At 41.1% G+C, this 27,893-nt stretch overlaps 6 protein-coding genes across 6 annotated transcripts; 4 read left to right on the top strand and 2 right to left on the bottom strand.

Moving 5' to 3' along the window:
* Positions 1–1,985: 1,985 nt before the first annotated feature.
* On the top strand, positions 1,986–2,951 carry MELLADRAFT_86019 (uncharacterized protein; the record flags this gene model as incomplete). Its single annotated transcript, XM_007409561.1, has 4 exons — positions 1,986–2,133; positions 2,247–2,311; positions 2,399–2,612; positions 2,692–2,951. The coding sequence occupies 4 exons, from the start codon at positions 1,986–1,988 to the stop codon at positions 2,949–2,951; spliced, it is 687 nt and encodes a 228-aa protein (XP_007409623.1).
* Positions 2,952–3,736: 785 nt separating this feature from the next.
* MELLADRAFT_35661 (uncharacterized protein) lies at positions 3,737–4,117 on the bottom strand (the record flags this gene model as incomplete). Its single annotated transcript, XM_007409475.1, has 1 exon — positions 3,737–4,117. One exon carries the CDS (start codon positions 4,115–4,117, stop codon positions 3,737–3,739), a length of 381 nt encoding a protein of 126 aa, XP_007409537.1.
* A 325-nt stretch (positions 4,118–4,442) lies between these two features.
* MELLADRAFT_116367 (uncharacterized protein) lies at positions 4,443–9,755 on the top strand (the record flags this gene model as incomplete). Its single annotated transcript, XM_007409562.1, has 15 exons — positions 4,443–5,058; positions 5,123–6,193; positions 6,270–6,506; positions 6,923–7,054; positions 7,119–7,180; positions 7,293–7,503; positions 7,567–7,870; positions 7,941–8,117; positions 8,203–8,282; positions 8,351–8,511; positions 8,593–8,651; positions 8,722–8,865; positions 8,940–9,124; positions 9,194–9,248; positions 9,339–9,755. 15 exons carry the CDS (start codon positions 4,443–4,445, stop codon positions 9,586–9,588), a joined length of 3,744 nt encoding a protein of 1,247 aa, XP_007409624.1.
* A 1,380-nt stretch (positions 9,756–11,135) lies between these two features.
* MELLADRAFT_55983 (family 16 glycoside hydrolase) lies at positions 11,136–12,797 on the top strand (the record flags this gene model as incomplete). The annotated part of the gene is made up of 5 exons (XM_007409563.1): positions 11,136–11,420; positions 11,548–11,806; positions 11,873–12,137; positions 12,209–12,310; positions 12,370–12,797. The coding sequence occupies 4 exons, from the start codon at positions 11,679–11,681 to the stop codon at positions 12,436–12,438; spliced, it is 564 nt and encodes a 187-aa protein (XP_007409625.1).
* A 1,624-nt stretch (positions 12,798–14,421) lies between these two features.
* MELLADRAFT_116365 (uncharacterized protein) lies at positions 14,422–18,049 on the bottom strand (the record flags this gene model as incomplete). The annotated part of the gene is made up of 7 exons (XM_007409474.1): positions 14,422–15,517; positions 15,581–15,762; positions 15,832–16,076; positions 16,292–17,251; positions 17,395–17,472; positions 17,543–17,756; positions 17,835–18,049. 6 exons carry the CDS (start codon positions 17,703–17,705, stop codon positions 14,773–14,775), a joined length of 2,373 nt encoding a protein of 790 aa, XP_007409536.1.
* A 5,802-nt stretch (positions 18,050–23,851) lies between these two features.
* MELLADRAFT_77675 (uncharacterized protein) lies at positions 23,852–26,602 on the top strand (the record flags this gene model as incomplete). The annotated part of the gene is made up of 4 exons (XM_007409564.1): positions 23,852–24,145; positions 24,227–25,878; positions 25,958–26,157; positions 26,269–26,602. The coding sequence occupies 4 exons, from the start codon at positions 23,865–23,867 to the stop codon at positions 26,314–26,316; spliced, it is 2,181 nt and encodes a 726-aa protein (XP_007409626.1).
* Between the last annotated feature and the right edge of the window lie 1,291 nt (positions 26,603–27,893).

Below are 27,893 nucleotides of genomic sequence, written 5' to 3'. Positions count from 1 at the left end.
AGTTTTCGTTGATATTAGACACAATTACTATATCTCGCGTAGCAAAAGGAAAAGGTAATGAACGAAAGAAAAAAAACAACCACCAGGATCCTGTGGCTTCTGATCACGCCAATGCAAATGGAGCCACCAAATTGGACCCTCGGACATGTAGTAAATTGGTAGCCATCATGCTGAAAAACTCTGAGCAGATGGACAAGGCTCTGGATCGCTTACATCAATGGAACATTCATGTAAAGCTTGACCTCAATTGGATTGCAAAAAATACATCAACAACTCTCGACATCGCAACACAAACACTTTATACAAGTGGCAATGTATCAGAAGACAATCCACTTGAAGTAAACAAGTTTGTTGTGGTTATAAAAAACAATGTATGTCATCCCCTGTTTCAAATATGAAGCTGCCGACTCTGATCATTTAATGTACTCTTGATTCGTTTTAGATGCTTTTTTTGGGTAAGATCTGTGCTCTCTACATTTACCAGAATGGTAAGCACGAGTGGATCACCAAATCGTCCACTCGATCTAAGCTCTCATATGCATCTACCCAGCTTTACATGTATAAAGGGAATCCTGGAGCGTGTAGTTTTGAAGAAAACTTTCCAAATCGCCTCATATTCTCGCATCTTGATATAGCAGATATTCACTATGTGTTTCCCCCCACCTCATCAATGAATATTACTGAACCCAAGGCTAACACCATATGGATTCCTCAAGCTTATCGTGCTATGTTAAAGGCTATGAGCCAGAAACAGTACATCAAGGCAATTCTCAAACAACTTGCTGTTGAACACGCTAAAGCTAGAAAAAAATAAGCTATACTTGAATTGTAATATCTAACTTGGTTTTTATTTCTCTCCACCTTATCTAGAGATTTGATTTTGTGTTATTTCTTCAAGTTGTTTCGCTTCATCTCTCCCAAATTCAAAAAAATACCAGTCTCTTTAGTCCCTTTTCTGAAACGTTTGACTGCTCTTTTTCTACTTCTTGATATTGAATTCTCAGACCCTGATCTCCCTCATGTGTAGAGATTCACTTTGATGTTTTTACCTGTTACAGCAGTGGACCGACTGCAGTGGCTGGCCAGGAACTGGAAACACAGTCCCTCCAGTGGCTGGCCAGGAATTGAATTACTCGTTTTTTTTAAAACTCAACTACATAACACTACATAGCTATACTACTCACTAGTCTATTTCTCTCTCAACAACTTCAACTCTTGTGATTCTTCTACCAAATTCCCAAAAAAATATACAAGTTTTTCCGGAAAAAAAATCAAGATGTCTAATTGCTCTGAAACGCCCAAAAACACAGATTTTGAGGGTCCTTATGCAGATGGAAGGAATATTGGGACCTTTCTCCGAAAAAAAAAATGGTCCTTTGTCAACAGGTAGGAATCCGAGTTTTTTTTGTGAAAACCGGCGAAATTTGTGTAGGTAGGAGGGGAAAATTTCGGGATTTCCATTAGGAGGGTATATCGGGGCTTTCCAGGGTCCTGTTTGCTCGGATGGCTTTAGGGGATGTGTTATGGGTTTTGTGACCAGTCTAGTGCATGCACCTTGTCCGTGCCCCAAGAACGAAGGGGGCTGAGCGACCCGAATCGCAAATGCGAGTAGTCAGCCAGGCCGACCCGCACCAGCACCGATCTCCGGATCTTTTTGAGGTTCGTCAGACTTACAAGCATATGTGGGAGGAGTATGTTTCTAGCATGATAAGAGAGCACTGTCAGCTAAAAGAAAAAAAAGCAAAAAGTACCGCCAAAAGAACAAGCCAAAGTTCAAAAAATAGCATTCAACGGACAATTCCCAGACCTTCAAGACACCTTACCATATCTATCAGTTCGATACTCCGGAACTGCAGACACGAATAACTGAATCATACCAATCGAGGCGACGACATCGAACGGTTTCAAACTTGTTCGACAAGCTTGAACGCATACATCAATCAATTGACTTTATAACCTTGATTCATTAACCGATATAACAAAATATGTCAGGAAGGGGAGGATTTCGTGGAGGAGGAGGTGATCGTGGAGGAAGGGGTGCACCAAGAGGTCGAGGAGGTGGTGGTGGGTTTAGAGGTGGTAGAGGTGGATTTGGTGGAGGATTTGATAATGGACCCCCTGCTGAAGTTTTAGGTTTGAGATTTTGATTCTTTCACCTCGTTTTCAGAACAAATGACCAACGAACAAAGAGACTATTATCTTGTTTGAACTTGATGCTGACTTTAATTTTATTTTTTTGGTTTTAGAAATGGGAACATGTGTTCATGCTGTAGAGGGTGAATTACTTTGTACTTCAACTAGCACAAGTAAAGTAAATCATTCAAACCAACCAAATCGTTTTAAATCACATCAACTTGTTTTTTTTTGATTGATTATGATTTAAATCTTAAAACTTTAGGTTCCATACTTCAACGCACCAATTTATTTAGCCAATAAATCATCTATCGGTAAAGTAGATGAAATCTTAGGACCTATCAATGATTTTTCTTTTACCATCAAGATGGCAGATGGAATGGTAGCTTCTTCATTTAATCCTGGTGATAAAGTTTTTATTGGTAGTGATAAGATTTTACCTATCGAAAGGTTTTTGCCAAAACCGGCTGGAGAGAAGAGTCAGTGGATTCGATATCGATTCTTAAAAAAATTGTAATCACTAATGCTTTGATACTCTTGATATTCTCGTTTTTACAGTTGCAAAGAGAGGTGGTGGTAGAGGTGGAGGAAGAGGCGGTGGTCGAGGAGCTCCAAGAGGTGGCCCAAGGGGAGGTGGACGAGGAGCACCAAGAGGTGGAGGTCGAGGTTTCTCGCGTGGTGGTAGTAGCGGTGGCTCACGTGGATTTTCACGCGGTGGACCCCCAAGAGGCGGGGGCGGATTCCGCGGTGGTGGTGGTGGTGGAAGAGGAGGAGGTGGTGGTCGAGGATTTGGTGGTGGACGTGGTAGGGGATATTGATATTCAAACAAAATTCTTGATGTTAACTATCAGGCGCAAGCGTCAAGAGTCAATCCACTTGACTCGTCTTCTCGCTCCCATTGACCGTATGATTCGGTCAGCTCAAGTAGGTTGAAGCTTGAGGGTATCTTCGCCCTAGCATACTCGAAAAGTGCTAAGAGGCTTGTCCCATTTAATGGTAGCTAGAATATACTCGAGCGCATCTAGCGAGCTGATTTCAAGTTGATCTCCCGATGAATCAATTGCTCATCATTTGTCATTTTTCAAGTTTTTTTTGCAAAAGTTTTGCAAGGAGAAGCGTTCCAATAGACATGTTGATATACAAATATGCTTGGTTAAGCAAGAGGCGTAGAAATCTACGGGCAAGATCTACGCTGAAGAGAGTAAGATGCATTCAAGGACAGAACTTTGGCTAGTTGACCATATGTTTACATGTGATAAGAGCAGGAGCCAGTAAGGTAATTTTTATATTCACAGATTCTATGTTTCAATCTCAATGAGCCCAATTTACAGCAAGGCATGCCATCTATATGACATGTCTGATTTATCTTGGTGTAGAAATCCGCATGGATAGAGTCAAATGAAAGAACAGACGACTAGGGCCCTGAGATGGTTGTGAGTGACATATGAATGATTGAGAGTTTATGACGATGAAGGTGAATGAGGAGGCGGCGGTGACTTGATAGTATCGCCTGCCTGATCAGGTTGTCCTGCTCCACCGGTTCTATAATAAGTCAAACGATGAGTAATGTACTTAAGAACAGAGTGAAGTCGAATCTAAAAACTTACGATTGTTCCATTCCAGCACCACCACCAGCAGCTACTATAAATCGACCTTCACCTTCAACAACCAATTTAGGAGCTTCGTATAATCGATTCATGACACTAGCACGTTCTAAAACCATTAACTCTTTAATTGAATCTTTCCACCATTTCTGTAGTGTTTCTTGAGAAGATTGATCGGTTGAAGTTTCTGAAGTGATTGAAGTACTCTTGATGATAGTAGGTAATTCTTGATTGAATTTTAAGTTTGAACGTCTTATGAAATATTCTCTAAAGTTATAAGATGTAAATCGAGATGAAGTGTTTAAGAAAGCAGTATGTAAATTTGAAATATGTTGAGGAGTGATTTGTTTTGGTAAGTTGGTGATGATGTTAGGTACCATTTCGTTTGATTCTGTTTAGCTACTAATCCAATCAGTTCTTTTGTTAGTTTTCTGTTTTCTTTTATAAAAAGTGAATTGTTAAACTTACCAAATTGATAATTTTGGATTTCGATGTCTTTGACAAACCAGAGTCAACCGAATTATGAAATATAACCTTTCACAGAACTATCATTTGAGTTTCACTGGTGTCTGTAACACATGTGACACTCTAATACTGTAATTAGATTTTCATCTTGTATGCGGTACTATCTGGAAATCAGCTCTTTCTCTTTACCTTTCGATTGAATGGAACTCTGGAATTAGTTCATCAGATTCAAGATCAAGAATGTCATCATCATACTCACAATTAATCTCTCAACTTGCAATCGAAATATCAGAACATATCAACTTACATGCACCAAATGAAGTCTTAGCAAAACGAGTGATTGAGCTTTATCGTTCTCCAACCAGTAACACACTACCAACATTCTCAAATAATATTAAAAGCTTTGGAAAATTTAAAGATGATTATATTATTACCCTTTGGAAAAAGTTAAATGAAAGAACTGATCTTTCAAATCAAACTCTAGATCTCAGTCTTGATCCATCTCAAGGTTTCACAAATGGTATTAAACTTAATGAGAAAGGTACAAGTGGTATACCTCAAATGATCATTCAAGATCATGATATTTTACTTCCTTCAAATTCGATCACTGGTGGTATAGCTATGCCGAAATCTGGATCTTTAAGACTTGGAAAGGAATCAGATGCAAAACATGTCTTCAAGGTACCACAAACACCTCGCTCTTCTGAACTTGGTCTCGATAATTTAGCAAGACTCAAACGTAAAGAGAAAAGTCAAAAAGAAGAACAAATGAGAGATTCAAAGAAGCATCGATTAGCATCCGAACTTTCTGATATGAATCTCACATCAACTTCTCAAGAAAGTGCAGAATTCAAGGGTCAGTCAAGGTGACTAATCGAATCTTCAGACATTCCATCAGGCTAATTTATTTCATTTTTCAGTTCCAACCCGTCCAGCTTCTCATAATTTGAATCGTCGAAATAGACCAGACGAAACCCCATCTCATGGAACAGGTCTTTCTTCAACAGCACAAGCTAAATTAGATGAATATCGTAAAAAAAGAGCCGCTTTAGCTAATCAAGAAAGATTTGATTCTAGAAACGAAAAACCAAAGACAGATGGAGCATTAGAAGAATTTAGAGAAAGAGCCAATCGAGTTCAACAACGTAGAGAGGATAGAAGAGATAGGTTTAGAAATCAAGATGATCGACCAAAGTTTAATGAACATCCATCAAATTCAATTAAGACGTCAAGTTTTGAGGATACTCCTATAAGCTCTAGTACGCAACAAAGGATGAAAGCAAGAGGATGGGAATCAACTCCTTCAGCTACCAATGGTACCAGTACACGTCATTCCTGGGATTCTACACCTCGATCTGTTGCCCGAGCGCCTCAACGAAAAGAATGGGATACACCTCAAACAGTTCGCGGAGAGAACTATGACGGTGAATATGGTCCACCACTCGAGTCGGGTATTGATGCAAGAGAGTGGGAAGAAGAACAAATGAAATTAGATCGTGATTGGTATAATAACGAAGAAGGCAACACGATAGATGATAATTATAATCCGTTTACTGCTTATGAAGATGAAACAAATAGTCAAGAAGTTTCTGAGAAAGGCAAAAAACGCATGTCAGCTAAACAAGCTGCGAAACATGAAGAACAACAGCTTTGGGAAGAACAACAACTCCGGATGAGTGGAACTGGAAATAGCCGACGAAAACTTGATCTTGACTTTGATGATGAGGAAGAGAGTAGAGTGCATTTATTGATTCATGATCTTAAGCCACCTTTTTTGGATGGTCGATTGATCTTTACTAAACAACTTGAACCTGTTAATCCGATCAAAGATCCAACTTCAGATCTAGCCATCTTTAGTAAGAAAGGAAGTCTTCTGGTTCGAGAACAGAGGCTTAGAAAAGAGCGAGAGAAGGCTGCTGCTAAAGTAGCAGCTCTGGGTGGCACGACTCTTGGAAATTTGACGGGAGTCAAGGAGGAAGAAGAAGTAGATGGTTCGTGTGGGAAGATTAATTCCATCATTTTCAAGCCACCATGCTAATTTGACCTCACTTTTCACGGATGATATAGCTATGGATCAGGCCGTGATCGATGTACAGACGGACGAAGTTGCGCAAGAACAGCCAAAGGAGGATCCTTCAGATGAAAGACATTCTGCTAGGAAAGAATCTCAATTCGCATCCCATCTGAAGAAATCTGATGGAGTCAGTCACTTTGCCAAGTCCAAAACATTAAAGGAACAACGTCAATACTTGCCTGCGTTTGCTTGTCGAGAGCCTCTATTAAAACAAATTAGGGAGAATCAAGGTATGATTTTAATCTAGCTGCTTTGACCACCTTCTGATCGAGTTCATCTTTGAAATTTAATAGTCACGATCGTCATTGGAGAAACCGGGTCTGGTAAAACTACTCAACTGGGTCAGTTCTTACACGAGGAAGGTTATACCAAGTATGGCATCATTGGTTGTACGCAACCTAGGCGTGTAGCAGCCATGAGTGTGGCTAAGCGAGTCAGCGAGGAGATGGAGGTGAGCTATACATCTGATTATAGATTGCCTTTATGTTGATAGTAAATGTATGTGTAGTGCGTTTTGGGACAAGAAGTTGGGTATGCAATTCGGTTCGAGGATTGTACATCTGATAAGACTGTTGTGAAATGTAAGCTTTTCTACATCCTGCTTTCTTGGTTTGTGAAGACTGACTGTGGGCTGCATTTGACTTAGTCATGACCGATGGTGTCTTGTTGCGAGAATCACTTAATGAAGGAGATCTCGACCGATATAGTGTCATTATCTTAGATGAGGCACACGAGCGTTCACTCTCAACTGATGTTTTGATGGGCTTGTTGAGAAAAAGTTTGTGGACATTCACTATATCTGTTTTTTTGATGATCGTTGGCTAATATTGGGTCTTCAATAGTCTTATCTAGGAGAAGAGATTTGAAATTGATCGTTACTTCTGCGACGATGAATGCTGAAAAGGTCAGCGCTTGCTTTCTTTTTATTTTCACACAGCCGGTCTCATTCTCGTGATTTCGGCGTTGAGTTCTCTCGAAATCCTCAGCTTACAACGTACGACGTCCAAATCCCTTAGTTTTCCCGTTTCTTCGATGACGCATTGGACTTCACCATTCCGGGCCGAACATTCCCGGTGGATATCCTCTTCAGCAAGACACCATGTGAAGACTATGTTGACAGTGCGATCAAACAAGCCTTACAAATCCATCTATCACATCCACCTGGTGATGTGTTGATCTTTATGACTGGACAAGAAGACATAGAAGTCACCTGCCAAGTCATCAAAGGTATAGTGTACTCTATGTTCTGAATCCTTTAAAGGTGTTCTGACCCACTGGGATACCTTTCAGATCGAGTGAAACAATTAGACGATCCACCGCCCCTCTTGGTTCTACCGATTTATTCTCAGATGCCTGCTGATCTTCAAGCCAAGATTTTCGAGTCAACAAAAGATGGACGTCGAAAATGCATCGTAGCCACGAACATTGCAGAAACATCTTTGACAGTGGATGGTATCATGTATGTGATTGATTCCGGCTTCAGTAAATTGAAAGTGTACAATCCTAGAGTTGGTATGGACGCACTTCAAATCACACCTATCAGTCAAGCCAATGCCAATCAAAGGTCTGGACGAGCCGGGCGTACAGGAAAGGGGTGAGTTGAGGGATTTCTTTCTCATGGTTCAGATCACGACAATGATGTTGATTTGGTTGATTTGGTTCAGAACATGTTATCGACTTTATACAGAGCAAGCTTTCCGGGATGAGCTGTTTCCAAGCACAATACCGGAAATTCAACGAACCAATCTGGCTAACACGGTTTTGCTACTCAAATCTCTTGGTGTTAAAAATCTCCTTGAATTCAATTTTATGGATCCACCGCCCCAGGAAAACATTCTCAAGTATGCCCCATTCTTATGTTTTCCCTAGGATATCACACACACACGTTTCCGTTGCTCATCATTGAATTGATGTTGGCGCTTTCAGCTCAATGTACCAACTTTGGACACTAGGCGCCTTGGACAACGTTGGGGAGTTGACTGTCCCGGGTCGTAAGATGTCAGAATGTGAGTTTGGAAATGTATCCAACATGAGAAGACTTTGTCTAAACCTATTACTCGTATGATCAAACTAGTTCCCATGGAGCCCTCGTTGGCTAAGATGTTGCTCACTTCAGTCGAGTATAAATGCTCTGCAGAGATGTTGACAATCGTATCAATGTTATCGGTACCTTCTGTATTTTATCGACCGAAAGAGAGGGCAGAAGAAAGTGATGCAGCAAGGGAAAAGTTTTTTGTTGAGTTTTGTCTATGATCTGATCTGGAATCGATGGAATGGTGATAATGTCGGACTAAATTTTATGGCATACCTGCTTAGGTTCCGGAATCCGATCATCTTACGCTTTTGAACACTTACACTCAATGGAAGAGTAATGGGTACGCTGGGATACAGTCTCGCTTTTCAGAACACATTTGTTGAAGTCGTCTGTCTCTTTTTGATTCGTAGGTTCAGCGATTTATGGTCTACAAAGCATTTCCTACATCCCAAATTGTTGCGCAAGGCCAGGGAAGTTAGGGAGCAGTTGGTGGATATCATGAAGTTTCAGAAACTGGAGGTATTGGCATGCGGAACAGATTGGGATATTATCAGGTAGGACTATTTTCCCTCTGAGAGTCTACCATTGAGTCGAATTGACAAGTTGCTGATCAACCTGAGGGTTTTAGGAAATGTATTTGTGCAGGGTACTTTCATCAAGCTGCTAAGGTCAAAGGAATTGGTGAATATCAAAATTGTCGAACTGGGATTCCTATGCACCTTCATCCGACTAGTGCACTTTATGGACTTGGATTCTTACCTGATTATGTAGTGTATCATGAGTTAGTACTGACGAGTAAGGAATATATGCAATGTAAGTATGATAATCCCTCGCTTTTCTAGAGTTCGTAATAACTGATTAATAAAATCTCTTATTTCACAGGTGTCACATCTGTTGATCCTTATTGGCTAGCCGAACTTGGACCAGCATTTTTCTCGTGAGTCGCTAATGGGGCTGTAGCTGATACTCAACCTCGGACCACTTTTAATGTTGACCAATCTGAATTTCGTTATTTAAATACCATTAGTGTTCGTGAACAACACTTTACTGAACGTGATCGAAAAGCAGTAGATCAAAAATTCAATAAACAAACCGAATTAGAAATGGAAATGCAAGCTGATAGAATGAAAAAATTACAAGAAGATGAAGAAATGAAGAAAGCGAAATTGATGGTAAGTCAAACTCCTAGAGTCTTAGGGATTGGTGGACCTCAATTAGGTAGATTGGCTGGTAGTGGGATGACGCCTAGAAGAACGCCTAGAAGGTTTGGAATGTGAATTACTTTTGTGATTGGAATTTTTTATTGGATTTGATGTTTTAGATCTATGGGTTGAAAGGTTTATTTGATTCACGGAGATTGTATTAGTAGCCTCATAGGAATGGTGGGAAACTGGGTATTAGGACTGTGAGATGCTTGGTATATAAAATTGTGTTTGTCTTCTTTTGGATTCAGAGTTATGAAAAACTCACTTTGAGATTTGGATCGGACGACAGGGAGTGGTGCCATGTATATTGAAACTACGATAGCTAACAGCTTTTGGGTATCTAATGGAAAGATGGAAAACTAAGAATAGGACTACGTGGCGGATGGAATAGTGCCATACCCACCTGCTGAGCCTGTAGTGTCATCACGTGGATCGGAGATACAGACTCTATGCTTGAAGAACGTTGAACGAAGCCATTTGATGCGGAAGCTTGCACAGAACTCCGGACTTCTTCTTCTGTGACTCCCAGGACAATATTTGGTATCTTCACTGCTTCCAATCCTCTCTCAACAGTCTCAAAAGTTAAGCGATAAAAGACATTTCGCGCAATCAGGTGCGTCTCAGCTTTCTTCCATAACATCCGGGCTTCATGGGCGGTGCACTAGGATGAAGTTGCAGAGCTTCTTTTAAAGATTACAAGTGGAGCACTTGTACCATCAAAATCGCTTCGACGCTTTTATGGTATGTGAAAATATTCAGTCAACGTGCCTGACACGAAAAATGGAATAGCAGTAATTCAACGCATAAGCATGAAAGATCGTATCAGCCATCATTCACGCTTGACAGCATTATTTGAATGACTTTCCTCAAACAGACTTTCGATTGCCGGGGCAGCCCTATGTTAGGTCGAGAAGCCTTGAGTGTTTCATCTCGATCAGAATCATGACAGCACAATCCAGATTCCAACGATCAGGTGGTCACCGGGTATGCTTTGCAGGCTGGCGTCATGCTTTTTTGGTCAGATTCAAGATGAGCCTAGGCATTTTGACGCACAATCCTCTATTGACCAAAATGAAATTATTGCTTAAGAACCCGTCACTGGGGGCCAAGCAGAGACCACCGACAATTAAGTCCGGCTTCCTTTCTGCCTGCAGTGCTTTTTGATTTCCGGGATAGTCATTGATCGGCTATCATCGTCCAAGAGCAGTCACAACCACACGTCAAAGTTTTCATGAGAAATACGAAATCTTTGTGGAGAAATATGCTCACTTTTGGTAAAGCTTCGATTGAGCTGGGCTAGCCAATCATGATGTTATATGTGATCAAATTCAATTCGCAGTTTTATTGACTGATTCAATTTCCGAAATGTATCAACTCTCACTTTTTTTGCTTAGACGACTTTCTGCAAATTAATAAACTCAGGCCTGACCACAACTTCTATCAGTAAAAGATTCATCAATCAACCAATCGACAGCGCGGAGTTTACTCAGGTCGCCCGGACTCTACACCTCATTATGGACCTGGTCATTGATCATCATCGCTTTAAGCTGACCTCACCTGAAAGAAATATCCCTTAAAGTTCCAATAGCAGATTGAATCCTCGTCGTACGTCGTAACATTCCCTTTCAGCACAACCTTAGACGAAGTTTGTCTAAAATATACAAGTAGCTCTTCTGTAGAATTATCATCATTCTTTAGCATACCATACAACACCTTCAAACACACCCAAGTTATACTATTACTCCCTTCAACGCATCATGTCTTTCCTTCGCCCACTTTCACTGGTAGCCCTTCTTTCTTTCTTCATACTTCACTCACACGTCGATAACGCATTGGGTGCACACGGAGCATCCAATTCCAAGTTTCGCCGCGCTGCAGCTCATCCAACAGTTCGCAAAGCCAAAGTGAGTACTCATGGCGCGCATCCGCTTGCTTCGTCGCAAAAAATGGTGACCAAGAAGCCGGCACCTCACACTACTACTCCTACAAACCGCAACGCTAAAAGACCACCCGTTCCTCTCAAGAACGCAGCTGTCAAACCAACCGCTCCTGCCCCCGCCAAAGCCGTCACTTGCACACCTTTTACCGAGCACTTCACCGCTCCTGTTGGTCAGAGTGGATCACAATGGGCTTCACTCTCGTCTCGCCGTGATACTATCAAAATGACTCCAGGTGGTGGAGTTGAATTGATACTCCAGCCACCATCTGGACCCGTTACAACTTCTAAAGACGGAACCACTAACGACAAACTCGGAGATGGTGCTACTATCAACTCCACATTCGCCTTATTGTTGAGTTACAAATCCAATCCATTGTCTCTTTTCCTTAAACTAATATCCTTGTTCGAACATATCAGGTATGGCAAAGTTACTTTCACACTTCAAGCTTCAAGCGTTCCTGGATCTGTCACTGCTGCGGTCTTAATCGGAACCAAGACTGATGACGAAATTGACGTCGAGATCCTCGGTGGAGACCCAACTCACTGGCAAACCAACGTTTTCCGATCTGCACCTGGAGAAACTGAACCCTTATATGGTGTTTTTGGCGGTGTTCAAGGTTATTCCGGCAGTGGAAGAGTAGATCAAGTCCACAAATACGTAGTCGATTGGAGTCCCGCTCGCGTAGGTTGATGCATCAGCTTCCACGTCAAACAACGCGCTGAACTCGCTTTGCTTCTCCTTCATGCCTCCAGATCCAATGGTCTGTCGATGGTCAGGTCATGCGAACGCTCACTCCTGCAGGAACCCTTCACGGTGGACAACAGCATTACCCCTCTGCACCCTCACGTATCCAAGTACGTTCTCCTTTATATACCATACCTAAACACTCAAACTTATTGAGTTGCTTCTATAGATTGGTCTTTGGGATGCCAGCAACCCCAGTGGAACCAGCGAGTGGGCCAAAGGTCCTATCCCTTGGTAAGCTCACATCTCTGCATCTTACCTCTAAGTCATACACTCATACCTTTAAATCTTTATTTCAAATTATCAGGGCCAAGCTTGGAAAGACCCCGATCTCTGCCAAACTTCAATCTGTAACGGTTGAATGTCCTTACAATTGAAACATTTTTACATTCTGAGGATTTTTACATAACTTATTGTTTATCACCAGAACATGATTCTTTTTTATTTATCGATTATTCTCCTCGTTGTATATTAACTCCTTCAGTTCATCACTTTCACATAAAGTGGTTTAGGAGTTCACATCCACATACGCTTTTTCAAGACATCTTATCGAATTGCTTATTTTTTTACTTAAACTTTGCAAAGACATTTACTTTCAACGCTCTTGTGCCCATTCTGACAGAATCAGGGTTATTTTTCACCCATTCCCTTTGAGGTGGTACCTTGACTGAGCAAATATCGTCGTGCTTTATGATTTCTCTTCAGTATACATTAAGACAACCATGTCGAAGTAAAAGTTTTGCCTGACCTCTATCATAATTCACTGCCTTGCATGTCTTTAAATGCAACTACCAAAAGCCAAGAAGTGCAATCTGATGATCATTGTACTTGAGCTTTGTTACATATCATTTCTCAACTGTATAAAATTTCACAAGCAAAACACATCAAATCCAGCTGAAAATAATTAAGGGAAGTAATTTAAGAAAAAAAAGTCTACCACTCCCAGTTGAGATGCCCTGCAGCAGAAGCCTAGAAAGCTCCTATGGAACCACCCAATGGAAAATCAATTGATTGATACCTCAAAACCCGACTTTTTGAGGCCTTTGATACCAATTTTGTTGGTAACATCCACCAGTTTTTCCATTGATTTGGGCAGTTGTTATACCTTTTCCGTTGGTAGCATGCTGTTTTGTGGTTTTACCTCTGTGACATGCCATTTGATACAGGATTGATACCTATATTGCTGTTTTTCATGGGTAAGTTATTTCTGAGTTTTGCTGATTGATGTCTTTTGTCAATATCATAGCCAAAATCTTGACCCCCAATTGACACCTTTTTTGTTGGATGGTTCCAGAAGGGCATTCTGGGGTCCTCCTGCGGCTAAACTTATCAAAGTCCCCCCCATCCAAGTAGTTGAGGGAGGCACTCATGGCTAAAGTCTCCCTCTTTAACTCACAACAGCACAATTTTTGGCATTTTTTGCTTTATCACTCATTATGAGGGTTCTAGATCTCATCAAATCTTGCTTTGAGCGGCAAGGATCGTCATTTGTGCCTTGTACATTTCCTCTTGCAATTTTTAGCATCCATTGTATTCATCAAGCCCGCTCAGAAGAGCTGTAGAAAGCTGTAGCTGCAACACCAAATTGAATACAGGAACCCTAAACTGTGACCAGGAGAGCCACATGATGTCAAGGAAGCTGTGTGCGGCTGGAAGCAAGATTTTATGAGGTATGGGATCCTCATGATGGGCAATAACAAAGAAATGGCCAAAAATCTTGCTATTGTGAGTTGAAAATCATGACATTAGCCATAAGTCCCTCCCTCAACTACTCGGGCGGGGGGGACTTTGATAAGTTTATCCTGCGGCCATTTTGAGTGTCCTCGCGGTATGCACATCACAGTTTGCAACAAAAAAATCCATTGGCTTATGCCATGTCACGGCTCCGTATCTCCCATTCCCACGTACCCTCTATCATAGTACTGTGTAGTTGCAGTGCTGTCAAGATAGTGTATGCCTTGACACATAGCTTCAGATGTCCTTGGAGTCATACTGCTTTGAGGGAATTGGCACGCGCGGTATGTAAGTTGACATCATGTGGTACGCTCATGGAACATGGCACAAAATTGAGTGAAAGCGGGTATTGTGATGTTGTGATTGCAAATGAGTTACATAATACACATAAGGAATCAACGCGCCTCACACCTGCATGGCGTGTTGGCACCAATAACCTAGTTCTCAATATGAGAAAACTTGTTCGTTCAGAACATCAACATCTTTTGGAAATTGAATTTTTTTCCCTTTTTTGTTTTCCCTTCAACAATATAAAACAACATACAAACACGCTAAAAACAAAAATATAAAAACTCAACAACCCTTTCTATCAAAAAAAACAAAAGAATAACCACCTTCCCCACCTTTCTTTCCCTCAAGAATCTCATTTGATCAGCTATCTGAACTTCTAGTTTCTTTTTTTCTGAAATACAAAAAAAAATAAAAACTAATCACTTTCACCTTGAAGAAAAATGAAACCCGAAAATGAAACCTTTACAAGACTTGCCCCTTTTTGATAAAAAAAACTCTTCCCTCTCCTACAAAAAAATAAGAAAGATATATCATCATTCACCACTTCTCAATTCTCAGCATTACCACTACTACTACTACTAGTACTACTACTTTTTCCAAAACTTAGTACAATTTTCGCTGCTGGATTTTTTCCATTACCTCCTGAAGATGGTGATGATGATGTGGCAGTAGTAGAAGAAGTCAAAGAAGCGCTAGGAAAAGTAAACCCAACAGACCCACTACCACCTGATGATCTGATCATAGGTGTACTCCCTCTTTTCAATCTACCAAACACTCCTTCATCTTCTTCATCTTCATTTTTTCGCCTTTTAGGTGGCTCTGGTTTATCTTGTTCTGTTTCTTCTCCTTCTTCATCTTCTTCATCAGAATAATCTACTAAAGGTGCACCAGAGGTTACAGCAGGTATCTCAGCCTTGGTACTTTTACTTCTGTTACTACTGTCACTTGAAATCAGTCCGCTATGCGTCCGCGAGCGTGTTAGTCCTCCTGTCCTTGATTGTGGTGAGCCGTCTTCCGACACCAATGATCCTGATCGATATCGCTTCCGACCATTAGACGTTCCACTTTCGCTCCCACTTCCAGTAAGTCCCATCGGTTTGACTAACGTACTAGGAATTGTGGGAATCGCAATGGGTAGTACAGAGTGAGTGGCCGTCTTCGAGATTTGAGAATCTTGTTTTTGATGGTCTTCATCTGATTCTTCATCCGAGTCATGATTAAAATAACTCTCTTCCTCTGCATCAAGAGTGCGGGTTCGAGACCAAGATCCGATGTTGCGTAGAGGATGAAGGCTGTCGATTGATGATTGACAAAATCAGACACTGTATCAAACATTCATACAAGAGCTCACTTACCCTGTGTCTCCGGATGAGCCAACGACCGTTGCAGTACTTGAGGAGGCCTGTGGCGGTGGAGGATCATTATTCATCTCCCACCGGGCTATCAGATTCTTGAATGTGACTAATTTTTGTGATAATTGCTTAATACGCGTCGCATCTCGTTCCATCAAATGATTCAAGGCTGGTTTCGGATTTTTCTAAAATAGAACATCAATATTAGTTGATTCGTTTTGTTTAGGAAGAAATGAGCAACAATGAAAACATACCAGGCGGATGGTCTCAAAGAATTCCAAACAAGCTGATGATAACAAATTGTCTTTTGAGCCTTGACGAATCAAAAGGTCCAAAACAGGCATAAAAAGGTCATGTTTGATCAAAAATCGATTGAAATGATCATCATCTTTACCCAAAAATGATCGAAAGAATCTCAAGGCGCTCAATTGAACAAATTTGTATCGATCGAAAATCAACAGACATGCCACCTTCGCAGGTAAGTTAGTGTTGAGTACCACTTTCATAGATCGAAAGGTGTGATGGTTGAGTAAAAAACAAAGCAGATCGCATAGGTGATTGTACATTGCGGCATCAACTCCACTAATCTCCACTGGTGATGTATGGCCTTGAACATCACCACAATGCACGAACACATACAATAGGTCAGTGCCGAATTTACCACTGCTGAAGATAACGGATGAGTAAATAAGGATAGCTAGCTCAACGTCTCACCTTTCGCATCGTTGTATTCTGGTAAGTCGAAGATCGGAGCCGTTAATTGAGAAACACAAAAATTATAAAAGAAGTCTAGAAACATTTCATTTTCCGGATCTTCTTTCCTGCTTGAATCTGGTCCAACCTGCATCGGCATCATCCCACCTCCACCTGCGCCAGTATACGTATCGACAAGGATACGGACAGCTTCTGCCAGTTGCGCTTTTAGTCCCAAGTCCGTCTCGAGTAGCAGGAGATCAATGAGACATTCAACCAAATTTCGCGTTTTTTGCAGATGTTGTTTGACACAGTAATTTCGAACACATTTGGGATCATAATCAATTATGGTGATCAGGATCTCACAGATGGCTGATTTAATAGCTGAATCATCGAGTGGATCCTCTTGGTCAGGTGCGGTTGTTTGATTTTGCTGACCATCCGGAACTGGTCTCTTTGAAAGTCCAAACTCAATCACTTTCAGCACCCCTCGTTCGGCCAAGGATCGAAAAAACCCAATTCGAGATGGGGGCTGTAGGTGCTTGGCCATTCCGCAAAGTTGTTGAATAAAGAGGATACCATCAATCTTTCGTTCGATAGAAGGTGGTTCGCTAAGATCGGAGCTGGTGGTCACAAGCATTGAGGGCGGTAGAGATGGTCCTATCACTGGTGATGAATCGGCTGCAGCAGGCGCAGTGCGTTCATCGAAGATCCCAAAGAGCTCTCTCATAAATTCATCATTAGAGTGGAGGTATTGAACAATATCGATCTGATTAAAAAAGATCATACTGTTGATGATCGAAAAAGTGGAGTCGTCCAGGATGCGGGCCAAGATGATGTCCTTGAAATACTGAAGTCGATAGGTTTGATGGATCTTAGATGTGATTGTAGGATCTTTGATAGGTATCACCTGTTTGAACCGAGTCTGATCTGAGAGATCTGAATGATAGGATGCCTTTTGATTGCCAAATTCGGGATCGTCTGGTGACGTTGTTGCGAAAAATGGGGAAGAGATCAAATCAATGAGCATCTCGCGAGCAAAGAAAGAGCGATTTAGAAGGGCATGACCCATAGTCGAATGGAAAGACGATAGAGATGATAGTCAGGCTGTTTCCCACACGCACAATCTAATATACCTGCCACAATCAACACGATGTCGTCTTGTAGGCAATACTCATAAATGGCTGCATCATTTAACATTACTGTTCCCAAGTTCCAAAGATGAATGTCAATGCCACCATGCGCCGGAGATTGTGCGACGAGAAAACATACAAATGCTGTGCACCAATGTACACAGGGCGTTCAAGTCCTTGAGACTTTCAAGATCTTCGGCCTCGGTTTTGATCGCTTCAAGTTTCTTCACATAATCTCTTCTGAGGATATGACTTGAGACTCGTTCGCGACCAAAGGATGACCTAGAAGCCCATTTGATCATCCCTTCGATTTCTTGTATATTACTGAGTGTTGGATCCGGAAGGGTGGTGATCTGTAGGGTGGGGAGAGGTTGAGAACTCGGAATGAATGAAGGGCAAGAAGAGGCTGTAGAGAAGGCGGAGAAATTTACCGCAGGTGATTGAGAAGATGGATGTGTTGAATGGGTGAAGAGATCGATAGAGAGTGAGAGGTGATCATCATCATCATTGGAGCCAAGTCCGCCGCTGTGTAGATGATCATGACCGGAGGGCCCATCGCTAGGATCGTCATCATCCCAAATCACAGCGTCTCTACGATGATGTCCAGATTGACCATATCCTCTCGTGTTGATTGCATGATCGAGAGAGGATTGATCGAGATGGAAGTTGGTAGATGGCCCTAGATAATTCTGGACATCGCAAAGAAACGTCCAAATTTCTTGACAACCTTGAGCAGTAGCAAAGGAGAGAGCCATATCAGTACCATCGGGTTCAGTCCAGACGACAAGTGTGGCCTGCTGGCGTTGATAGATCCCTCCGCCTTCCGGCCATGTGGGCCGCAGAAGGCCGGAGGAGCCTCTCGTAGAACGTTTGCCCCTATGATTCGTAGGATGATCGAGCTCATCGTCATCATCTGGTAGGTCATCATCCAAGTCGTCGTCGTCTTCATCAGATGAAGATGATGATGAGGAAGGAGAAGATGAAGATGTTTTTTTTGGTTTATTCCAAAAGTCGGCCATACTGTTAGGTCGAAGAACTTGAGATCTTAATAAAAGTTGACCTCCGATAGATCCTTCGCTCGCTTCTTGACGAACTTCTAATCTTGCTGATATTTCATGACTTGGGTTAGATTGAGGTAAGATTGAGTTAGATGTACTCGGTTCCGGTTCTGAAGGGATTTGATTGGATTGATGTTCAGATGAATGAGGATTTAAGACACCAATGCAATGACCTGTACCACGATCCAACCAGGTATCGCCCTGTAGCTCATAGACTTTTACGCGACGAAGATCAGTTTTTTGATTGGAATCGATTGTTGGTTGAGATTGATTGGAAGTTGATTCTGATTTTGATGTGTCATCAGATTCTTGTGAGATTTGTTGTTCTGAGATAGTTAAAGTTGATGGAATTGGATTGAAATCACCTTCGATCGGTTCGAGTTGATTTGAAGTGGTATTAGTGGTATGATTGCCTGATAAATCTGAGGATGGTTTTGGTGATGATGATGAAGATGATGGTTCAGGATTCGTTGATGATTGATTGATGGCTGATGAGTTCTTTTGATTCTCATTCTTTTCTTCTTCTTCTTCATTCTTCTTCATGGTTTCTTTCTTTCTTTCTTTCCTTTGACTAGTTTTCCTATCAAATCACAATCAAACTGAAAATCGATTATCAGATTTTTGAAAGACAAATCAAGAAAACTGAAACTTCACTCACGATTCGAATCCTGAGTTTCTGTCTTCTGAAAGAAATTTATCAATGTTTTTACACTTCTATACACTTTGACTTTCACTTCATTTCTATTTTGTAGTTCTTGATTTAATTTGAATTGATGACTTTGATAGTGTTTACTCTTTTAGTTTGAGTCTGTTTACCTTTTGATCGATTGGTTCTAGAATGTATGCTGTTGTAAACTGTATGCGATCGTTAACCGGAGAATGAATTACACACATGTGTACAATCTTAAGGTGTGGTGGCTGTGAAATATGACGGTGACACTTCAAAGTTTTACACTTGGTGGTAAGATAGAATTGGTGATGTGGTTGTGACTGCACTCCTCTGCATATGTATGTATGTACTTGCTATAATCCACTTTGATCACTTGCATTGCAAGATAAACTCATCATGGTGCTGTGAATGAAAAATTCAAACTCAAGTTGTACTAACTTCCGATGTCATGTGACGCTTTGTTAGCTTAACAAAGCCCTCTCTGCGCGGCCACGTCCGCGCGCCTCGCAGAGGGGCTTACGACTAATCGTCGATTTTTGGCGTGAACACTCCAAGCGTTAAGTGTCCTTATGTTGTTTTTTGCAATTTGACGCTTCCCTCACTAACAAACATCGCTTTACCCTGCAGGGAAAGTGGTTTGTAAATGCTTTCTACATGTCCTCATGGCCTAACACCATGGATACTCTGAGTGATGCGGCCACAAAAGAGGTTTGAAGATTTGCACTAATCCCGCCTGTACAGCGGGCTTTTGGGTTAATTTCTGACTTTCAGACATAAAGAATTCCTCAAAAACACTTGAAGTGTGAATACAAGCCGTGAGCTATGTTACTAGTGAGACATAAGGGCTTCACAATCAAGCTCAAAAAAAGCATGATGAAGCAGGTTTTCCCAGATGATGAATAGATGAAAATATGTAGACAATGTTGGTGAACCACTTTCCCTGCGGGGTGAAGTGGTGTTTGTTTGCAAGGGAAGCGTTGAAATGCAAAAAACAACATAAGGACACTTAACGCTTGGAGTGTTCACGCCAAAAATTGACGATTAGTCGTAAGCCCCTCTGCGAGGCGCGCGGACGTGGCCGCGCAGAGAGGGCTTTGTTAAGCTAAGACACTTTATGAGTAGAAAAAACAAAACAAAAGTGGCTCTCAAACCTGCCCTGGTTTTCAAAAAACCCAGTCAACCCAGTTGTTTTTTGGCAGTAACTTTGTGTATCAAGTTGACATTTGTTGACAGCTCCCAGCCAAAAATTCCACTGGGGCAACCGGGTTTTTTGAAACTGGGTCAGGTTTGAGAGCCACTAAAGAAGTCAATTGCATAAATAACACATAAACACTTGACAGTTGCGAGGATAGATAGAGTCAGGATGAATCATACTGGCTCATATTTTCATATGAGTGTATACTCTTCATGCCTCAGCATATGCAGTGGGTACATACAATTTCATGCTCAACAAATGAAAACATCTCCATCTGGTTTGTATGAAAGTTATTCAACCTCTTCTTTGAATGTTTCATAGATGAGATGATGCCTGCCATTTCAAATGGAAAAGGTGATTCTGAGTTTAATTCAATTGAAAAACTAGTCTTTCTGCAAGAAGGACAAAGACAGAGCATCTTGGCTTACTCCTTTTGCCACTGTATAAGATCAGAAAGACAGCATATTTTGGTTCAGACTCAAGTGGCTCAATTGAGGAAGCAATGAGTGTGCGGCAACATGTGTATATACAGTTGCTTGAGACTAGTCTTGACCACAGCTGCTCTGCAAAAACAAAAATTGATCACAAAATGTTCTAACCCAGATCCCTAGAAATAAATGTATTGATTGTATGGGTCACTTCTGGGCTAGAGATAGGAAATAATCTGGCAAGTCAACCTGATCAGTGGTTTTATTTTGTATTTTTTCACTCTGAACCTCATATTTGTGTTGAAGGGTCTGGGAGCTTGACATTATGGTACTTAATAGTCTGATATTAGGTACTTAGGTACCTGATATGTGTGCCTAATGATCAAACCAAAGGATTCAATCAAAATCAACCCTATCAGTGCCACACAAAAAACAGACTGGGTATCACTAGAGAGGGTAAAAGAGTTGGGTCCCAAGGCCAGATTTGGGGCCAGGCAGTGGATAAGACTAGAGTAGAGCAATTGTAGAGGCTAGATGATGATAGATAACACTTTCAAGGCAAAGAAAGGTGATACTGATCTCAGGTGAACTGGATAACTAGTGTGTCGCTGCAGAGAGGGCAGAAACGTAGAATCTTAAATTACATCTGGGCCCACTTTTATGTCAGCAAGGAAAATATGTCTGTTCAGACCCAGGTGGCTCAAATTAGCCAGAAATAGTGTGCAGGAAGATATATAGAGGTTTTGAGATCAAACTCATGTCACACAGGTCCTGGCAGAACTCTTTCCTTTCCATTACAAGAATATGAATGAGTCTAAAAAGCTCATGACAATTAGGAGAGCCAAAGAAACTGGTAGTGCTTGAGGGGAAGCAGCATTTTTTTTAGGGAATGGAGGTTCAGTGTTACAAATCAGGATCACAAGGTGATCACTTAGGCGCATTACACTTATAGACGTTTTTACTCAGATGCGCATATCAGGTTATATTTCTCTTCTATCATCATGACGTGTAATTGAGTTCTCTAGAGTCTTATATAGAACAGTCCAATCATCACTTTGTACTTTCTCTCTATCGAACTCAACCTTTTACTGTGTTACAATCTTCTTCACAGATTGTTGTTTCTCTTTCGATCACTTACAGTCTTCCTCCGTAAGACTAAGCGTGATCATAATCCTTTACAGGTGTTAGTTATCTTTACTTTGTGTTTGTTCTCTTGTGGTAATCGAACTCAACCTTTTACTGTGTTACAATCTTCTTCACAGATTGTTGTTTCTCTTTTGATCACTTACAGTCTTCCTCCGTAAGACTAAGCGTGATCATAATCCTTTACAGGTATTGTTGTTTCTCTTTTGATCACTTACAGTCTTCCTCCGTAAGACTAAGCGTGATCATAATCCTTTACAGGGAAATTGAAACATCCAATACCGTCGGATATTTTTACAGAATTTTGGAGAGGATCCTCAAGAGCACATCAATAATGGAACATCACATCAATTGTTGCAAAACATCTGATTTTGTTGGAATACATCCTTGACATATACTTTTCTGAAGATATCACTGGAATCACTTTTCTTCCACAAAAGGTTACCTGATGCATCTCAACCACAACATTTGATTAAACCAACATCCATATTGAGTTAAAAAGGAAGTAAAAAAATTTGATATTCAATGGACCAAGTGAGAATTGGTCCACTGGAAGTAGGGGATATATGATCAAGATTGTACAAACCTGTAGATAATGTATTGAGAGTAATGTATCACAATTTATCATCCTAACCTGTCTCTCTTTGAACTGAAAAATTGTAGAATATCTCTTCAGGAAGAATATTGCATCAAATTATTCCACCTTTGAATTCAGTTTTACCTGCAGCTTGAAAATATCCTTGGCAGCTTTTTGATAGTAGTATTGTCCATCTCAAATCACATGGAAATATCTCTGAACACAAGCTTGGGAAAGATCACAAAATTCAGGGTTAGAGAAAGTACACTAGATCCTGTGTTGTGAAGCCACACCTGCACCAGAGATGTGGTAAGAGACCGATCCGCAGGGAAGGGTCCACAAATGATAGGAGGTCCAAAGCAACAGCAAGGCAAACTGATCTTGGACCACAATCACTCAAGCATAATTTTCCACCAAAATATGATAGATCATATGATACAGAAGAGATTCTTACATATCTTGGGTCACAAATTAAAACACCTGTACCTAGTGATGCAATGAAGAAACCAAGGAGAGTGGCAATTGTTTAAAGTTTGCCTGGATGAAAAGCTGGAGCAAAGGGGTTGTTTAAGACTTGGGTCAGCCCTTTGATCTGGAAGAAAAGCTTAGGGTAACATAGGCACTTGGTTTACTTGATAGGCTGGTTGATGGATTTGGTTGATATTGAGCCCCATTTAACAAAATTACTTTCTCCCTTCCTTTTGGTCTAAAGTACTCTTGAAGATACCATTTGAATTCGATACATTTATTGCAAGATCCTATTGGAGTATATCTGGATCCTCTTGAATTTGATGCATATATTTCATACTTCAAAATAATAACAAACCACCAAAAAACATTATTGAACATCACCTTCCAACAAAACTCAAATAAAAAGACATATTTTTTGTTTTTGAAGTATCTTTTGAAGAATAGCATTTTGGGCTGGCAACTTTTAAAAAACAATAGCATCCTGTACTGACAACTTATAAAAAAGAATAGAAATTTGTACTGACAACTGTTTGTAATGATAACTTTCAATGTTGAAAACCTTTCTGAATTGATCATTTTTGAACAGGAAATTCATTGATTTTGATTCTTTTTCTTGAGTTCATCTATTTTTTCTTGCAACCACATTAAGCAAAGAAGTGTATGAAATGATCAACCTATACTAAACCACATGATGATTCTTTGAAAATGCCAATTTCACTTTTTTTTGCATCAAAATAAACCTTGAAAGCTTGACCCATTCCAAAGTGTACCGATGAGCGAGTTTTTGAACCACACAGCCTGGCGGAGCGGACCCCAGGCGAGTCCCGGACCGGGTGGTCATTTTTAGATTGCAAACTGGGACCTCGATTGGACGATACCACAACTTCTTATTATCAGTCTATTCCAGCCAAGTATCATCATGTCACGTAGAGAAATGCGACCACCCTCACCACCATCTCACAGGAAATCAGATAGAGATAGAGATAGAGAAATCACTCGTGATCGACATTCCTCAAATCGAGAAGATTACAGTCATCGATACCGTTCACCTGATCGAGATGAAGACGATCGACGTGATTCTCGTAAACGTGGTAGAGGTCGCGAAAGAGATTATTCTTCTGAAGATTCAGATCGTTCACATTCAGGAGATAGGAAGAAACATTCTCGAGAAAAGAAATCACATCCAGGCTCAACATCCAAGTCAGTCTGACACCTAAAGTCAAGCTCTCATAACATCTATGCACATTGGCGGCATCTTTTTTAATCAGAATTATCTTCCAGGAAGCGTGAAACTTCAAGTGAGCGACGTGTACGGAAAAAAGAAGAAAAAGCCTCTCGAAAACTCGAACGTAGATCTGAACGACGTAGTCTAAGGGAAGAAGAAGATCGTCGAGCAGCTGCTGAACTTTCAGTTTACTCCGCAACTGATAATCCTTTTCATGATGCAAATTTATCATCTCAATTCGAATGGGGAAAGAAACGAGAGCGTGAACGTAAACTTGGTCTTAGTGCTGAAGAGGCCGCCCGACGGGATGCGATGAGACGAGCAGAAGCTAAGGAGGAACTAGAAAGACTTAACATTCGTCGTGCTGAACGTGAAAAGGAGCTAGAGCTGAGGGAAATGGAGAGTAATAGGATGGCCCAAATGGCCGAGAGTGCTCAAATGGCCGAATGGATCGCTAAAGAAGACGATTTTCAACTTGAACAAGCTCAAAAACGAGCAGAGATTAGGGTACGAGAGAAACGAGCTAAACCAATCGACCTACTTGCTCTAAATCTTAAATGGGGTCATCGAGAACTTACACCGGAAGATGAAGATGAGAATGACGAAATAGTGAAACAGAGAAAGTTGGAAAAAGAGAAGAAGAAGTCACTCACCGAGATAATGAATGAAGACGGTGAAGACGAAGACGATGGCGCTGGTCTTGAGGTAGATCTTGATGAACCTTATACGATTTTCGATAACTTATCACTTGAAGAGACACAAGAGCTAGCAGAGGACATCAAGATGCACATCGCACTAGAAAAGTCTGCATCAAAACTCGAATTTTGGAACTGTTTACTATGTGTTTGTGATGATGCTTTAGAACAATTAAATAATGAGCGTAACTCTGCAGTCGATGCTTTGCGCTCTGGTGCAGCTATTCGATCTGAAGTCACCGCTCTACTACAGGGAAAAACTTATGAAAAACTGATAGCTTTGGAATCAAGTATCAAGACTAAATTGGCAGGGAACGATCCAGTAGATCCAGAATATTGGCAAAGTTTGTTGGTTCAACTAAAGGTCTGGAAGGCAAAGGCAAAATTGAAGGCTATGCATGAAGTCGTCTTACGCAATCGACTGGAACACTTGCGTCGTCGCCAACGTGATGAGGCTGTCAAGGTTCAAGCCGAACTTGCTTCTTCCCTTGTCCCACCTACCCGTGTTACGCATACAAGTACATCTCAACTGGAGGCTAACGATCCTTTGGACGAAGAAATCGTTGATCTCAGTAAAGAAGAGCCCGAAGATTACGAACCAGAGATGGAACCTCAACCCCTTACTCAACTTGACATCGATGACCATAAACTTGATCTTGTGCTTCCTATGGATGAATGGCTTCAAGTAATTCACGCTCGACAGGCTGTACTCAATACTCGCTTTGTTCCTAAAAATAAAGATGGATCAGCCGATAAAGGAGGAGAAGTCCTGGATCGAGATGCTCTGGCCGAGAAGCTGTATGCACAAGAAGCTGAAAAAGGTCTGGGAGAAGAGGAAGAGATGTTTGAGTTGGAAGCAGAGATGGGTAGGCAAAGTTACAATTGGGAAGACAAATATCGACCACGTAAACCGCGTTATTTCAACAAGGTTCATACCGGTTACGAGTGGAACAAATACAACCAAACTCATTATGACACTGACAATCCGCCACCCAAGGTAGTCCAAGGTTATAGTACGTATATCATCTGCTATTTTCGTTGATCGTGTTGTGTTTTCTGTGACTAAGATTATCTTGTCCTGGCTGCGATTAGAATTCAATATCTTTTATCCTGACTTGATTGATAAAAGCCGAGCGCCGACCTATAAGATCATCAAGAACAAAGAGAATGAAGACGTTGCAACGCTCTTGTTCAAGGCTGGACCACCCTACGAAGATATTGCATTTACGATTGTCAACAAAGACTGGGAACACAGTCACAAGAGAGGTTTTCGGAGCTCTTTCGATCGCGGGGTGAGTAACTCACGTGATTTCTCGTTTATTTAATCTCCAAGCCAATCAGAAATTGACGCTCGATTGCATTTTTGGTCGGTTCTTACTTGGCTTGCGTCAATCGATTGACAGGTTCTTCAGCTTCATTTCACCTTGAAGCGAATCCATTACCGCAAATGAAACCCTGGATCAGGTCATGCACATTCTAGTAGTGCAATTGCTGGATTTTTTCGATTGATTCAGTTATCATCAATGATATTGGGCGAAGTCGAGGAAGACGACTAAGAAAGTATGAGATTTCAGCCTCTTCTGGGGTATGGACCCCAAGAATCTGGCGAGAGATGATATTAGCTAGTTAGATGGCAAATGTATGTATTGCAAGTTAGAAGTCTTATTTTGTTTGTGTTTGTGTCGAGGTCGGGAATGACAACCTCAAAGCTTTGAATGTAAGATGCCTTCTTCCACTATGTGAATTATTGTCTGTATACTCGAGTGCCTGATCATTGCATTAGCATTTGCGCTTGACTATGAGTATGCAGCACACCCAGTGACAAACCCAAGTGGTATACTTGCTTGAATGAGATGTCTACACTGATTCCAAGAATCATAGGTTGTCACGACACGGCTACCGCTCTCGTGGTACCCTGTTTTGATTGACTCAAGTCTCATCCTTTGTCTCTTTGGCATGATGAAACAGATGGGTACGTCTCTTATTGGAATGTCCCGTGAGCCTCCTATGACAGGAGGTCAGGTTGGCAACTAGACCGCTGAAATGCCATTCCTCGATCCCTTGAGACCGTTTGTTAACAACTTCCAGTGCACCAGTTCCACAACCACACCAATAGATTTCTTCCTGATCACGATGCTTCAGGATCGAGTCACGATATATTTAGAATGACAAAGGAAAACTATAAGTGTTATTTAACTTTCATGCATAAACGATACATTGAAGCTCTATACCAATTAGCTATGACTCCAACTCTTGTGAGGCGATGATCAACAATATGAGGGTACTTTTCTTGAGCAGAAAGACATGCACGACGAGGAGAATCGAACTCGACTCAAGTAGACAACCTTTATAAATCTTAAATGCCCGTCAAGCTTCGCCCCGCTTCGGCGGTGGCATACGTTAAAATTGGAACGATACAGAGAAGATTAGCATGGCCCCTGCACAAGGATGACACATGTAGTCAGAATGGAGTCACCTACGGGTGAAGATTTTTTTTTTCATTCAAAGTCCTGGCATTCTCATCCAGACATTTGGCAGATGCGTATTTATTCATAGCTTTGTATCATGCAATGTGGAATAGTGTCTAGTTTCATTAGGGATTGGGCGAGGTGAAATTTTGTAAAACTGAATTTAGCTGCAACTCCAACAAAGGGCTTGGCAGATCCACCGCAAATCCAGACTACTCATATCTGCATATGCATAAACAGACAAGGTTTCAAATGGTGTTGACCTGAAAATATGTCAGATCAAAGAAGATCACACATCTTGAGGACGGGTTAATGGAACACACAACAATAATTTTTAGATCAAATCAAAAGCAAAACAATGGTGGAGTTGCAGGAATTGTGGATGGTTGTCCGCTTTGATTGTATTAAAAATTCTCTTGATTGATTGACTTGGGAGTAGCTGTCCAATTTTTTAAACTGAAGATTAGGTGTAGGTAACGGGCTATTCACTGATTGGAATATTGGGAATGTAGGAACTTCAAGTAAAAGAATATTGATTTGACAGGTCGGGTCATTGTTGT

Source organism: Melampsora larici-populina (genome assembly GCF_000204055.1).
Source record: "Melampsora larici-populina 98AG31 unplaced genomic scaffold MELLAscaffold_16, whole genome shotgun sequence".
Taxonomy (NCBI): domain Eukaryota; kingdom Fungi; phylum Basidiomycota; class Pucciniomycetes; order Pucciniales; family Melampsoraceae; genus Melampsora; species Melampsora laricis-populina.
The sequence above is the reverse complement of the archived record's forward strand: the minus strand, read 5'-3'. Positions and strand labels throughout refer to the sequence as shown.